The sequence below is a fragment of the Garra rufa genome, chromosome 15 (assembly GCF_049309525.1).
Source record: "Garra rufa chromosome 15, GarRuf1.0, whole genome shotgun sequence".
NCBI classification, from domain to species: domain Eukaryota; kingdom Metazoa; phylum Chordata; class Actinopteri; order Cypriniformes; family Cyprinidae; genus Garra; species Garra rufa.
In genome coordinates, this window is record NC_133375.1 from 7,820,775 (window position 1) to 7,836,957 (window position 16,183).

Consider the following 16,183-nt stretch of genomic DNA (forward strand, 5'->3'; position numbering starts at 1 on the left):
TATCATGGACTATGTGACTTTGCCAATTCCTGGGGAATTTTTTTTTTCTGCGACTAATACAATTTTGGTCGACTAACAGTTAGGGGGCAGCCCTACTAATAACCAAACAAAAACTGCTGACGAAACCATTCTGATAACTTATGCCCATCTGGAAATAATAACTCTTAAAGTGTCCCTGTAAAATCTAGCCCAGCCTGACAAGTGGAAACAAGAACTTTGTTTCAATACCAAAGGTATTGTAAGCCAGTGACTTATACAATCTATAAAACCTTATGATGCTTTTGGAAAATACAGCTAAGCTTAGTGGCCAACGAATCACCCTGGGCTGGTTTAAGATTTTCAGCATAGTATAAAGACAACTTAACATTTGTTCTTTCATACCAGCTAGAAGATCGACATGATTTGAAGAGAACTCTATTATGATCATTTGCCAAGTAGTATTTATACACAAACACTTGTTACCATTCGAAAACAGTGACATTTTAAATAACAAATGTTATCACAGATGTAGCAGAGTTAAAAATCAACAGACAAAATGTGGGTGATCAACACAGACCTTTAACATGAAGATGCAGACAATGTTGGGAATTGGTGGTGGTGGTGTTAAAAATGTGAAATGTGAATGAATGTCAAGTGAAAGGTGACAGGACATTCATGTTCAACCATCTCTGATTTAAAAAATGACACTGGGTTATTCATTTTAATTCATGCCAAAACAATATAGGGAATGCCTAGCTTTGAAATGGAGAAGAAATGTATTGAAATCTTAACTATGCAATTTAGTAATAAATATATTTAAGGCATATTTACGCAAATAAATTAACAGCATTTTTTTTTTTTTGCTGTTTCTCTGCACAACACCAGTGTCATTTCATGAACCATGTTCAAGTAGATCCATGTGAGACTTCAAAGTGCTGTCAGCCATCTGATCTCCTCATTAATTATGAGTCAAATAAGTTCATGCATTTGTTTGTAATACTAAAGCATTTATGCCAATCTCAATAACATAAGACATTTCATTTGGCTCAAAAGAGGATGTAAAAAGTACCTGCTAAACCCCAGCTCTCATAGTAGACCCTCATAATCATTGATAGGAATAGAGAGGACGTAACACACTTCACAAAATAAGATCAACGCTTCTCTCTCACGGACTGTACGGCTTGAGTGCTGTGTTACTGTGAACAAAGCAGCCAAAACCCTATCATGGCCCTTAAATGCCCTGAGTTAAGTGAAATAGGAGTGAACGCTGTCGCCTGCTATTGGGACATTGACACTGGATCTGCTTTAGGGGTCAATGAGAATGCAGCCAAGGAAGGAAGTCACAATTATGTCACAACTCATTTTGTATGAGTTGGCATGGTGAAGGCTAGCAAATGAATCAGGGCTTAGCCGTTCACTGTAGGGGGAGGGCGGGGTTTGCGGGGAGCATGCAGGGTGCTGATTGGGTCTCACTACACCTGAGTTTTGAACGAGGATCCTAACAATTTCCTGCCTCTATAGACAGCTTTTGGACTAAGATGGGTGCACTGAAATCACAAACATAAGAGAAAGAGAAGTAAGAAAAAAGAGAAAGAGGGAGAAGGGGAAAAACAGACTACACAAATAACATTTGTTGTTGACGCCGAATGTTTTGGGCACAAATTATGGATAAAAGCATGACATAATTAAGCAGCGAGCATGTGGCACTTTGTACAAGCGCGGTACAAAATGTACTATTACTTTTTTTATAGCATTAGTGGCACAAATAAAAAAAATGTTTTTATTAGATATTTTAGAAAAATTGATAACACAAAACTAAAGTAGCTTGAAAAATAGGTAGATGCAGGTCTTTATCACTTCCATTAAAATGTTTAAAAATGAATATGATTATTAACAATTACAATCATACATAAAAAACATAATTATGTTTGATTTATATTTTTACTACAACTAAATTAAAATGATTACACATATTTTAAGGGGGCAAGAAAACAACCTTTTTATGCAAATTTATGGAAAATAGACATTTACAAAACAAATTTAGTCCCAAATTAGCCAGCTCCTACACTGCAAAAAATGCTTTTCTTACTTAGACTTTTTGTCTTGTTTCCAGTCAAAATGTCTAAAAATTCTTAAATCAAGAAGTATTTTCTAGACAAGTTAAAATTATTTTCTTGTTTTCAGAAAAAAAAAAAAAGTCAAAATTAAGTGCATTTTTGCTAGAAACAAGCAAAATAATCTGCCAATGGGTTAATAAAAATAATCTTGTTTTCTGTTTGAAATAAGATTTTGGCTGGAAAGAAGACAAAAAATCTAAGTAAGAAAATCATGTTTTGCAGTGTATTGACTGAAATCAAAACTTCGTTTGAATCTTATTTACCTTTCGAAATGTATCTTTTAAGTTTTACACATTTAAAAGTTTGATGTATGTGCCGTTTATTTAATATTCAATGCTAAAACAGAATAAAATCATATAAATCAGGATTTTATGCAGACCTGTATCAAATTTGAGTTACAGAATTGCAAACTACTACTATCTTCATATACAATATCATTTAAGAGCCTACTGTGACAGTTTACAACAAATAAACATCATGTCTTTTACTGTAAGCAGTGTAATGCCTAATTGCTAGAATATCAGGAATTTCAAGACTTTTTTCCTACAGTCTTTTAACACTTTCTTTTTGACTTGAAGATAACCAATGCTCTCATGGATACAGCTCTCAGCACACAATAGCACCAACCGTTTTTTGTCTGTAATCCACATGAAGTGCTCACCTTACTGGTGATGTCATTCACAGCAACATGAACAAAGATGGAAGCTTCTTCCATGCCTTCCAAATACACATGCCGATAACCTGACAATCAAATATAGACAGATATTGATTAAAGATGCACTCAATTTTGGCAAACACACAGTGGTGGCCAAAATTATTAGAACACTAGTATTTTCACCAGCTAAAAAATGGTTTTAAGTGAGTTATTTCCATCTTTTGCTGTACTTCTGTTATAGTGTGTGAGTAGGAAATATCAGTTTGCATTTCCAAACATTCATTTTGCCATTAATTGCAATAATACAGTTAGATTTTTCGTCAGAATCCAGACGAACTGTGGCAATGTCTCCAAGATGCTTCAAGAAACCTACCTGAAAAGCTACAGTACTGTAAAACGTTTTAGGCATTTTGTAAAAATGCTGTAAAATGAGGATGCTTTCAAAAATAATGTCATAAATAGATTTTCTTTATCAATGAACTTCTATTAACTAAATTAAATCAACATTTGGTGTGGCCATCCTTTGCGTTTAAAGCAGTTTTTGCCCTAAGTGCACATAGTTTCTGAGTTAGCTTTACAGGTAGGTCTCTTGTAACATCTTGGAGATGTTGCCACAGTTCTCCTGGATTTAGTCTGTCTCAGTTTGTTCTGCTTCTTCATGTCATTCCAGAAAAACTGGATGATGATGAGATCAGATCTCTGTGTGGAGCACTGGCTGTTGTCAGACTCCTTGTGCAAATAAAAATCTCACCGACATTACAATTAATAGCAAAATGATGTTTGGAAATGTAAACTGATATTTCCTTCTGAGACACTACAGCAAAAGATAGAAATAACAGACTAGAAATAACCATTTTAGCTTGTGAAAATACTAGTGTTCTAATAATTTTAGTCACAAAATACTTTTGTTATATAAAGAAGAGTGTGATATGTAAATGAAAGTTGGTACCAGGAATCATGCTGTTAAAGGCAATGGTCCTCTGGCCAATAAAATCTTGGCCAATCGGGTCATGGTCCCAAACCAGGAAGCGTATAAGAGCAATCTCCGGCATGTGAAGAGTGAAGACGAGTGTCTCCTCCCACATAGGATTGAATCCTGAGAGAGAAAGATAGAAGAGGTGGAATACAAAATAGTGCAAATTTATGCAGAAATAGTAGAAAGGACTGAAGGTGTCAAAATGTCCATGTCCACCTGCCTTTTTCACTCCAACAAAATTGACCCTCACAAATGAGACAAAATAGGCCACTTAACTGAAATTGCTTGCCTCAGAGTGACTGAATTACTTAAACCTGCCAGAGCACCTTTACACTCAAATAATATTCCCTTGGACTTGTCCACTGTGTTTGACAGCTAGCAGAGTCTATCTTGGACATGTAAGTTGAGAAAGATCCGTTTCAATATCCTGTACTCCTTAGCAAATGAGATCCCACAGGACTCTGTCCTTGGGCCAAAGCTGTTCTCTTTTCAGCTGGTGTCATTATGAAATCAACCCATACAAGAGTGAGCGTTCCTCACAAATTCTCAAATCTATCGCCATTACAGCCACTTCATGTTTCTAAACATACAGAAAATGAGCCCATTTCCAAACCTCTACACTCTTAAAAATAAAGGTGCTTTTAAAAGCGCTTCCATAGAAGATCAATTTTTGGATCTTTAAAAAATCATCTCTTTCTTACCTTATAATCTGAAGAACCTTCTTTCGCCACAAAGAACCTTTTGTGAAACAGAAAGGTTCTTCAGATGTCAAAGGTTCTTTATGGAACCATTTAGACAAAAAAGGTACTTCTATGGCATTGTGCAGCACATTTATTTTTAAGAGTCATTTTCTCAGGGTTATCTCTACGACATTGCATCTACACATTCCTCAATAGTCTGCATTTGACAGTATCCAACAATGATGGTACCCTAAATGTTTCCTACACTTTTGAAATACATTTGATGACACTTCAAATCTCAATGTCACTTTCTTTCTTTTAATCTTTAGTTATCTCAATCCCACACCTGTGAGTTGCTTTAGTAAGAAAATGTCTGCAAAGAAAATAAATGCAAATGCAAATCGAGTTCATGAATTATTGAATTGCTTAGTGGTTTGGAGATGCAGGTTGAGATTAGATCTGGTGGAAGTACCATGCATAAATTTACTGCACCACTTCCAAACAAACACACATGACAGTGAACGCTCCAAATAATGGACTCAGAGTTTAATGATACTTTAATGACCAATCCCCCAACAATTACAGGTTAAATGGCAAGCCTTGTTGCTGTTTGTGTGTGTAATATAAAATCTGTCATGGGATATTGCTCTCTCACCATTGTCATCAACCACCCTGGTTTGCTCTTTGCAGCAATCCACCGGTAGACCGATAATCTCCACTTCCACAAACGGGTCGATTATCTAAAGGAAAAAAAAAAAACAGCTTTAAAAAGCATTTCAGATCAATCTATGCTGGCCACAATACATGTTTCAACATCTCAAGATAATATTCCTGAAAGGAATGCAATGCTTCATTTATAATTAAGATGTATAATTTAAAGTGTAAGGGACTGTTACAAAAACTTTTCATAGGTAGTGATTTGAATGCTGTTATTACTTTGGTATTATTCTGATTTGCAATGGTTCAATTATAGTAGAATTTTCAGGAAATTATTTCATGCTTATTATAAGAATCTGAAAAGGTCTGATTACATACAGGCTGCTTAAAAATTCACTGCATTTATTTTCTTAATAAATGTCACTAGTCTGTGTATGAATCATCAGGTCACATTATTCTAATGAGAAAAAAAGACAAGCTTTAATCAAAACTTTTTTGGATAGCATAGCTTACTTTTCAAAATCAAACCCTAAAATAAAATGAATACAATTTATAAAGTGAAGTCAGCCTCATTATTCCTCACTGAATATTCAGCTTCACTCAGAAATACTTCACATTATGGAAGTTAAATGCAATTTAGCTAATCACAAATAATTCCATTGTGTGCGTGATTTGCAGGGATGAATCAAAGACATTTAAATTTGCCCTATCAGTAAAATAGCCCTAGTCATAATGAGAAAAGTTTAAGGAATCTGATGCTTTAGAACTAAAATGAAAGGCAGCGTGATACAGAATTATTCTGGATTTGAGACGTGTTTCTCGCTTGCAATGTAGATAGATGTGTTAGATTGAAATTGTGGTGGAAATCCACAATTTCCAGTGGAATGCAGGCTGATCTGATCCACAGGCTCAATGAAATCCCATGTGAACCCGCAGTGTGTGACAGCTTTAGTGATTATAATGGGATCAGAAATGTTGTACTATTGTCATGCTGCTCATTTTCGATGTACACTTTGAAAACCAGTTTTGCTGTTGCTTTGATTTACCTCTCCTCGGTCACCCAGCATGGAGTCTTTAGGCTTGGGTAATTGCTGGCCGCTGATGATTTTAAGAACCAATTGTTTTTTCAACCTGCCTGGTAAAGGATCCTCAGCCACTGGATTAAAGGAACCTGCAAGAACAAAGAACTCTGTACTTAAAATCCATTATCGTATCTTAACATCATAACATCAACAACTCTTTTGCGGAATTCCTAGCTTGGCTCACTAATTCTTATATTTACAGACATTGACTTTGATTTTGATTTATTCTATTAATTGTTCTAGAAATTCATTGTTGTCTGTATTTTGTTTTAATATACACTACCAGACAAAAATTTTTGAACAGTAAGATTTTTTATTTTTTTCTTCTCTGCTAACCAAGTCTGCATTTACTTGATCCGAAGTACAGCAAAAACAGATTTTTTTTTTTTTTTTTTTTTTTTACTATTTAAAATAACTTCAATAAAGAATATTTTCAGGTTTCTTTGATGAATAAAACGTTTAGAAGAACAACATTTATCTGAAATATATGAAAGTTTATTCCTAACAAACAAAACTAAAATGAAATGAAATGCATAAAAAGATCAAATAATAAATCAAACTCTTAAAATGGCTTCTCAAATGAGAAATCAAATGCTCAAATGTGATTTCATTTCCTCATTTGGGAAGCATAAACTGTATCAAAAATCTAATTAAAAATCTTTTGTATTTTATATTAAATTTTCATTATCAACCCAGTACAAACCAGTATAATTCTATATTTCAGTGCTCAAAAGACTGGAGTAATGATGCTAAGCTTTGATTTAGCTTTAATCACAGGAATAAATCAAATTAAAAAAATATACACAGCCATAGAACACAGTTATTTTAAATAGTAAAACTATTTCAAAATTTTTGCTGTACTTTGGATCAAATAAATCCAGGCTTGGTGAGCAGAAGAGACCCATTTAAAAAAATATTAAAAATCTTACTGTTCAAAAACTTTTGACTGGTAGTGTATATTGTTAATTTCTTTGATAAATTGCATTGTTTTGTACTGGAATTTCTATTATAATGCATGTGACATTAACATAGAAAAAAATAGCAATGTAGATACGTACCTTCACACATACAGCCAGGTTTCAGGATGTAACCACAATTGCCGTTGCAATAAAACTTGGCTTTGTTGAGCTGCAGCACTCTGCCCTCTGTCTGGTAGTTTAAAGCCACTGCATAAAAAAGCCATCAAAATTCAATGACCATTATGATTACATTTTACAAGAATATCTCTGGTGTTAGGGCCCATTTCAGCAATTGAAATCATAACAAAAAGTACCCTTTTTATTAGTAGTAATTCCTGTAAATCCAGTAGGGTCTTTCAAGAATTGAACCATTTTCATATTAAATTAAAATAGTGCAGCAGTAAGCAGCAGGTTCCCAGTATGTTTCAGACATACTGTTTATTCTTGGTTTCTCCGTTAAACATAAATATTTGTTTGTGGGTGGACTGGCATACCCAGATGGCAGCCGGTATTCCAGAAGGGCTGTGGGTTGAAGTTGCTGGAGTCGACGCGGTAAGGGGAGGGGTAGATACGCGAGAGCTGGCGCTGGTTGAATCGCATGAAATGCACCGGCTTCTGCTGCATTAACTGATGGGCCTTGGTCTCGCTCATCGATGAAACCTGCCAACTGCTGCTGCCCACTGAAATGCAACCCAACACACATGCATCAGATGTGATAACATACACTGACATACAGTATATTCACTAGACTGCAACTATTTGAACTGATCAGAATGGATCAGTTAGAGCCATATAGAAGATGACTGCCATTTAAAAAACAATGAAGGAATCGTATAACAGTTTTCCAGGAATTACTCTGCATGCATTTTTTTTTTTCTGTTCTTCTCACCTTGTGCCTCAAAGTCTGGCATGCCAACAGACTTTGTGTATACCAGATCTGAAAGTGCTCTTGACAACTTCATCGTTTTTTTCTTTCTGTTAAAACAGATTGCAGTTACAGACATGAAATACTTATCCACATTAATTACTTTATATTAACACCACAGAAATTCTAATAGTACCTGCTGTGATGCACTGGTGCTTTAGACGCCCCGCTCGAACTTTCCTGATCAGTGTCTGTATCCTCAAAACTAGAGGACTTCCTCACTTTGCTCGTCTTTTTCTAGAGTTAACAGATGGAGTTGAGGTGATGCAGTGTTAATAAAGTCAGCATGCAACATATCCCTTACCAAAAAGAAGTATACTTCAAGTTTATTTTGTTAAGTATACTTAAGTAAAGTTTAAGTCTATTTTTAAGTATACTTTATGTAGTAAGCATACTAATATCAGTGTACTATTAGTATACTTTTAAGTGTACTATTTCAATACTCATTGGGACTAAACTGGCTGACTTTCTAGTATATAAAAGTATACTTTTAAGTATACTTTAAGTATAACAGTAGTAAACTTTGAGTACACAACTAGTTTACATCTATGTTTTCAGTTTTTACTGCAAGTGAACTAATAGGTGTACTGAAAGTTTACTAATTAAATACTTTTTTATGCATTTTTAGTGCACTTTGAAGTATAGTCACAGTAAACTACTAGTTTAGTAGTTTTATACTGCAAGTATACTCATAAGATTTTTTTAAGTGAACTTTACATCATACTTTAAGTATACTACTATGTCCCTATTTAGGTATAAATTTGATTTGGTTATATAAGAAAGAACAGGGTATCTCCTTGTAAACAAAAAACATTTTATTCTAGCTTCATGCATTCTTTTTTATATAAACACTTGAATGTGGGTTCGTTTCATAAATAAATAAATAAATAAACAACATTTTGAACAAAAAGCTAAAAAAAAAAAAAAAAAAAACACTATTCATGATAATCAAAACATAGATAGAGTTGATTAACACCCAAAAGCTTGACAGCCACTATTACCTTTTCATGGGTCGACATTTTATTTCATAACGCTGCGCAGTTTTTATGTCTGACGATTGTGTTTTATTTACATTACATGTGGAAGCATCTGATGTTTCGGTTTCTTCTTCACTTGTGTTTTGGAAATTCTGTACAGAAGATGAACAATAGCGCCCCTACCGTATAATAATGAAAACACAAATACTCAGAGCACAAGTATAGCTCAAATATACTTAGACTTTTAAGTATACTTAAATGTCATTCAGTGTTGTTTTTGACAACCATCTTAGATTTAGTCTTAGTCTTAGTCTTTTGGACTAAAATGCTTCTTAGTTTTAGTCAAATTTTAGTCACTTCTATATGTGATAGTTTTAGTCCAATTTTAGTCGACGAAAAGTCAAAAAGGTTTTAGTCTAGTTTTAGTCAAAAAAAAGGGAAAAAAGTAGTCTTTTAACAAATTAATGTAGGTCAGTAAGTATTTTGCTGTTGGGTAGTGTCACTTATAAGTTCTGAAAATAGCAGATCTATAGTTCAACACAATGTGAGCTTCCGGATCGACTATTTTCACCAATAATTACAATAATGAAGGAATGTTTTAGAACATAAAAGACAAACAAGGATAGAATGCTAAAACGGCTTGCCATAGCGTCAGATACTTTTTAAGTTTTAATTGGCATGCACAATAAGCGGAAATGTCATGCATTTTAAACGTCTGACGGATTACCCACTAACATTTTCGTCTATTCTCGTCTCGTCAACGAAAACTCACACACGTCTCGTCATGTTTTAGTCATCAACGAGCCATTTTTATCTCGTCATCGTCTCGTTATCGTCATGAAAAAAAGTGGCGTCAACGAAATGATTTTGTCATCGTCATCGTTGACGAAAACAACACTGATGTCATTTTAAGTATATTCTGAGAAGAATATAAAGCACATTTCTGAAAAGTACATAAAAATTAGTCTGAAAGTATACATTCCTATTTTTTAGTTTAAAAGACGTACACTAATAGCACACTTGAATAAACTTCTTTTTCGTAAGGGATAACATACAGTCAGTCGGTCGTTATCAGAAAATAAACCTAAATAGAATTCCAGAGAGCTGTATACACATTTTATTATTTCTATTAATCATTCATTCAGTATGAATAATTGATGTATGCAGAAGACAGATGTATTTTTCATTGTGTGTGTGCAGTATGTTGTTATGGAGGAAATGTTGTTTTGTTGAGTATGGGTGCGTATGCACAATAATCTATATGTAAAACTACCTTGCGTTTGGAGAAGCTCCCCATGAACGATCTTCCCAGACGTTTGTTGCCACCAACGTTGGCCTCATCTCCGGTGTCAGTGCTGTCTTCTGCTTTTCCCTGAATTAAAAAAAAAAGGCACTGCATGAAAATAGGAACAGGAGTATGTACATGAAATATAACAAATTGTTATGTCTGGCTTTTATGGCTCATATTAGCAGAATATGGAGCCCAAACTGAAAAAATATGCAATTTCACTGCAAAAAAAAAAAAAAAAAAGGCTTATCCTACTTAGTATTTATATCTAAAAACTCTTAAATTAAGATGCATTTACTAGATAATCAAAATGACCTCAGATATTTAGTCTTGTTTCCAAGAGAGAGAAAAAAAACTAATTTAAGTGCATTTTGCTTAAAACAAGTCAAATTATCTAAGTAAAAATACTTCTGTTTTAAGAATATTTTACTTACTCCACTGGCAGATAATTTTATATGTTTTAAGAAAAATGTACTTACTTTAGTTTAATTTCCCCTGGAAACAAGACTTAATATCTTACATTATTTTGCTTATCTAGTAAACGCATCTCAATGTAAGAATTGTTAGATATTTTGATTAGAAACAAGAAAAAAATACAAAAGTAAGACAAGCCTATTTTTTGCAGTGTTGGTGCAGATGATGATACACTGCAAAAAATGCTTTTCTTATTTAGATTTTTTGTCTTGTTTCCAGCCAAAATATCAAACAAAATTTAAACCAAGAAGGATTTTCTAGACGAGTAAAAATAATTTTCTTGTTTTCCGAAAAAGCAAGTCAAAGTTAAGTTAATTTTTTCTTAGAAAAAGAAAAATAATCTGCCAGTGGGGTAAGAAAAAAAATCTTATTTCAAACAGAAAACAAGCAAAAACACACTTAATTTTGACTTTTTTTTTTTTTTTTTTTTCTGAAAACAAGGCAATAATTTTTACTCATCTAAAAATCCTTCTTTTTACATATTTTGGCTGGAAACAAGACAAAATATCTAAGTAAGAAAAGCATTTTTTGCAGTAAAATTCTGAATTCTGAATTTATTCTGAATTTATAACAGTATAACTAGTATAACTACTTACATAACATGGGCACAAATAATAAATAATCTCTAAATAATAAAGTACATCTAGTAAGATGATATACAAAGCTCTGTAGTTTTTATTGTGGTGTAATGCCATGCAATGCAATCATAATAGAGAGATCATCAAAAGCTTGGTGTATCATATTTTCATATTTATTTATCCATACATGTATTTATTTATTTAAATTATGTATGTATAATCAAGTAAAAAAAAGTCAGTAAATGTTTAGTCCAGTAAATGTTTCTTTTGAAATATTACTAACAATATAAAAGTTTATCTTACATCTACTTCAGTAATCAGTAAAGATTTCACATAAGAAAGACACATGATTTATGACTTTAAGGACATTTTTGAAATTATACTAAAAGATTTTACTTGTTAAAAAAAGTATAACCTATCAATCAGATGACAGTGCAACTGGTTTTCAGCAAAGTTTTGAACACGTTGATAATATAACCTTTAGAAACATGCGTATCAAACATGACACAGTAGATTTTACAGATACAGCTGTGCTGCAAAAAAATGCTTTTCTTGCTTAGATTTTTTTAATCATGTTTCCAGCCAAAATATCAAAAAAATCCTAAATCAAGAAGGATTTTCTAGACAAGTAAAATTATCATTTTGTTTAAATTTTTTTTTAATTAAACTGAGTTTTTGCTTAGAGCAAGCAAAATAATCAGCCAATGGAGTAAGCAAAAAAAAAAAATAAAAAAAAAATCTTATTTCAAACAGAAAACAATATTTTTTTTTGCTTACCCCATTGGCAGATTGTTTTGCTTTCAAGCAAAAATGCAATTAATTTTGACTTTGAATTTTTTTGATATTTTGCTGGAAACCACAAACAATTTAAGTGAGAAAAGCATTTTGTCAGCAGATGGACAACAGGCTTATTCTTTGACATAACGATCACTAGGTGGCGGTAGCAGCCTATTCATACAAACTACTTGGAAATGGGATTTATGGAGAATAGGATATTTCTATCTGGAATTAAGATTAGCTATAACATGGACCATTTAGATTGAGAAGTTTTAAAGGTACATTAAAAAGACTAATTCTAGGTGTCAAGGAGAGGGTGGACTTCAGGGGGGAAATGCTATAAATGTATGGCATATGGCCCCTTTAAGCATGTTCGCCTGTTTCTCTGTGGGCCGTCAAGGACGGCGGTGTGGCACCTGCTGCGAAAATAATGTGCGCAGTTCTGTGTCTTATTTGAATAAGCCTCGAGTCAGTCCTTAAATAAGCACACAACACACATCTGTACAAGGACAAAGCTAACCTAATTAGAGCACTCGCTGAACAGTTGAAACAGTGAAATGTAGACTGTTTTGTACTATGATTATCATGGTAAATTACTGTGAAGATTAGTGTAAAAAATCATAAGCTTGTTAAAGGTCTATTTAGGTTTTGATCACTTTCTGTCTGTCTATCTAAATAATAAGTGTATAAAATAGTGATTAATTCAACAGTAAACAAAGTACAATGATCTAAATTCTTTAAGGGGGGACACTGTTTTTTCATGCACCTGTCAAGTTTGAGATGTTGGGCCTTTTGGTTTTTCATAAAGTGTTTTTTCAGACTAGTGGAAAGAAAACATCCAAAAAACACTGTTAAGTGTCTTTTTTTATAGCACTTTATCTATTTGTGTCAATAGTTTTAAATTACAGTACATATTTTTAAAGGCTGTTTTCTCAAAAGGAGTTTCTTTTCTTACACTGAGCCATATTGACTCTAATGTGTCAAAAATATTAAACAAGAATTTTGAAAACTGACTTCATCTAGTGTGATTTTTGTACTAGAAATGTATGCAAATTAGCGCATATTTCATTAAACAATGCCTAATTTGCGTATTTAAACCTAACATTTTAGAAAACTTGTAATACAAAAAATGTTTGCAATTATTAATGTAATCAATCAACTGGGGTTAGTAAATTGATAACTATTAGTTTTTTTTTTTTACCCTATTCACCTGCAGTGTCTCGCCTTAACATAGAAGAGAAACTAGAACCCAATGCAAGCAAAAGTGAATGTTGTAAATTTGTCTGTAAATGTGGGAACATTTAATCCTCTGGAAAGGAAGGAGTGACACGTATGTACATGCACTGTGGGTGAAGTACAGCATATTAACCTTCAGCGGTGATTTGTCATGTTTTCCCGTGGGTGGCAGAGCTGCGATGGTAAAACTGTCTGGATCTTCCCGGTCACGAATCTTTGACTCCTTCATGAGGTTATCTAATTTCTTCTTTGCAACATTTTCAGCCTGCTTTCTGTTCATAGATGTCTGGAAAGGGAGACAGAGGGCAAAGTGAATTCGAATGCATCTCATGGGTGGACTTATGGTCTTAAAATTAGCATTGTAATAGCATCTGCAGAGAACATGAAGGTCGAAACCATTCATCAAAATATCTAGGTTAGTTCAATTTAAGTCCTTGACCTAATTTTACACGCAGAGAAAAAATCCTGACAAATATTCACTTGCCAAAATGACATCTTTTATTTTCACATTAAAGCACTTAAGAGAGAGGAGCTTTCATCCAAAATGCATGAGTCTTTGAGGTTTCACTAAGAGCCTTGTGCATACAGTACAACTGAAAAGTGCTGCTAAAAGAACATGACAGATGTAGAACGACTTGAAGAATTGAATATTAAGGATCTCATTAAACTTTCAATAACACGGCCAGGTGATATTTCAGCCACAAATTAAAAAAAGAAAAGAAAAAGTAAACAACAACAATAAAACAATATATGTTGCATTAAGAAAATGAAGACCATTAAGGTATTTGCATTACAACATTATTTTCATAACAATTCAATTGATTAAATCTCTCCTCCATTAACAGTTTGAGCTGTTCAGTATACTAGTGTGATGGATTATCTTGCCAACATGTGCAGTATACAACAGAACGGACTGTATGTAATAGTGTATCCCATAATGCAATGCACTCAATTTCATCTTTTATTCATCAACTCTTATGAATTGCTTTTTTATTTTTTTATGCAAAACCAATGATCAATGTCATATTAATGGCTATAACTGATTATCGCCTATAACTGATTATTGGCATGTAGATGTGTTTAGGCCAGCACTTTTATCAAACATATGAAGTTTGGTGCAGATTGAACTTGGTATGTTCAGGCCAGGACTCTTACCAAACCTGTGAAGTTCGTTACAAATCAAACACTGCATGTTTAAGTTAGCGTAAAACAAGTCATTTCATGTTGCCAGCAGGTGGCACTGTAATAATGAGAGAATATTGGCCTTCAGATGTGTTCAGGTAAGGGCTCTTATCGAACATGTGAAGTTTGAAGCAGATCGGACATTTTATGGCATTTTATGGCTGAGTTATATCTTCTATTTCCATGGCGAAACATCAAACATTGTCACGGCGCCACAGACGCGCCCTTTAACGAAAATTCGAGATCTTCGCAATTTAACATCGCAAAGGCCTTTAGATTAGACTGACTAAATATACTGTTGATATCATTAAATCTCTAGGAGGAGTTTGTTACAGCGTAAAACATGTCACCTCCTGTTGCCTGCAGGTGGCGCTATGACTATAACTGAATATGGGCATGTAGATGTCTTCAGGTCAGGAGTGTTATCAAACATGTGAAGTTTGGGGCAGATCAGACATTGTATGCCTGAGTTATAACAGCTTCCTGTTTCATGGCGAAACATCGAAATCTGTCAGGCCGCCACGGACCAACCTCCAACGAAAACTCTAGATCTTCGCAATTTAACGTCACATGGGCCTTTAGATTAGACAAATTTGGTGTTGATCTGAATAAATCTCTAGGAGGAGTTCGTTCAAGTACGATGCCTGAAAATGGCAAAAATGACACAAAATTTGCTGAGAAAATTAAAAATAACTGACTCCCTGTTGGGTTTTGGATTTTGCTCCAAGAGACTTTTTTGTAGGTATTGGTGTGTTACATGTGTGTACCAATTTTCGTGCAGGTATGTGAAGCGTTGCTCAAACCGCACTCCGCTGAACGTGTATAGGTGGCTCTATTGAGCCATTTTGCCACACCCAATTCTGAAACCCATATCAGACGTAATTTTTTTTTTTTTGAGCATGTTTAAGCCCACAAATATGTGATACATTTTGGATAATAATAATAATAATTATTTTTATTATAACCACCGGTTCTTGGACCCTATTGATAAATGCACCACACCATCTAACAATACTTACATCTCCATTCATCAGCTTACAGTCGTCCTCCATCTCATCAGCACTGTCTTCATCAGACACGTCCCCCTCTTCTGCATTCTCGTCTATATTTGGGGGCAGTTTTTTACCCTATGAACAAACATACACAAAACATGTCAATGAAGATTTGTGTTATGTGTTTTCATTTATATTCAACACTAGTACAGTGTTAACACTGTTTTTGCTTGTAACTATAAATTATATTCATAGCATTGCTTGTTCAATGATCTCAACCAGCCCCATTCAGCAACACGGTTTAACCAGTTGCACGAGTTTGGGAAGGGAAGATCTGTTTTTCATACCAGTGGCAGATGGAGCAGTGTTTTTGAGAAAATCTGTTTGGAAAAAGTCTACAAGTATGTTCAACTGAGGTGAGCTTTAACATTCAGCAAGGGAGGAGTTGAAAACAGAGCTGTCAAGTCAAACACTTTCGGCTGCCAGTAGTAATGCTTGAACAGTGTTTGCTTTCTTTATCGCAGTTGATTAAATGCAATATTTGTAAAATAAGATGATATTTTCTTGAAGCAACAGAAACTCTTTTTAGTCACACTTTATTTTAAGGTCCAATTCTCACTATTAACTATTAACTATGGATTTTGCCTCA

General features: G+C 33.9%; 1 protein-coding gene across 1 annotated transcript in view; it reads right to left on the reverse strand.

The window, feature by feature from the left end:
* The window catches only part of plch2a (phospholipase C, eta 2a), an 85,490-nt gene that overhangs the window by 9,744 nt on the left and 59,563 nt on the right, over positions 1 to 16,183 (reverse strand). The window contains exons 10-20 of the mRNA XM_073818739.1: positions 15,562 to 15,669; positions 13,494 to 13,646; positions 10,281 to 10,379; positions 8,167 to 8,267; positions 7,995 to 8,080; positions 7,600 to 7,785; positions 7,205 to 7,312; positions 6,111 to 6,235; positions 5,063 to 5,147; positions 3,701 to 3,847; positions 2,758 to 2,837 (exon numbers count right to left, since the gene is read on the reverse strand). Of these exons, the coding sequence (XP_073674840.1) occupies positions 2,758 to 2,837; positions 3,701 to 3,847; positions 5,063 to 5,147; positions 6,111 to 6,235; positions 7,205 to 7,312; positions 7,600 to 7,785; positions 7,995 to 8,080; positions 8,167 to 8,267; positions 10,281 to 10,379; positions 13,494 to 13,646; positions 15,562 to 15,669 (1,278 nt within the window). The remainder of the gene's footprint in view (positions 1 to 2,757; positions 2,838 to 3,700; positions 3,848 to 5,062; positions 5,148 to 6,110; positions 6,236 to 7,204; positions 7,313 to 7,599; positions 7,786 to 7,994; positions 8,081 to 8,166; positions 8,268 to 10,280; positions 10,380 to 13,493; positions 13,647 to 15,561; positions 15,670 to 16,183) is intronic.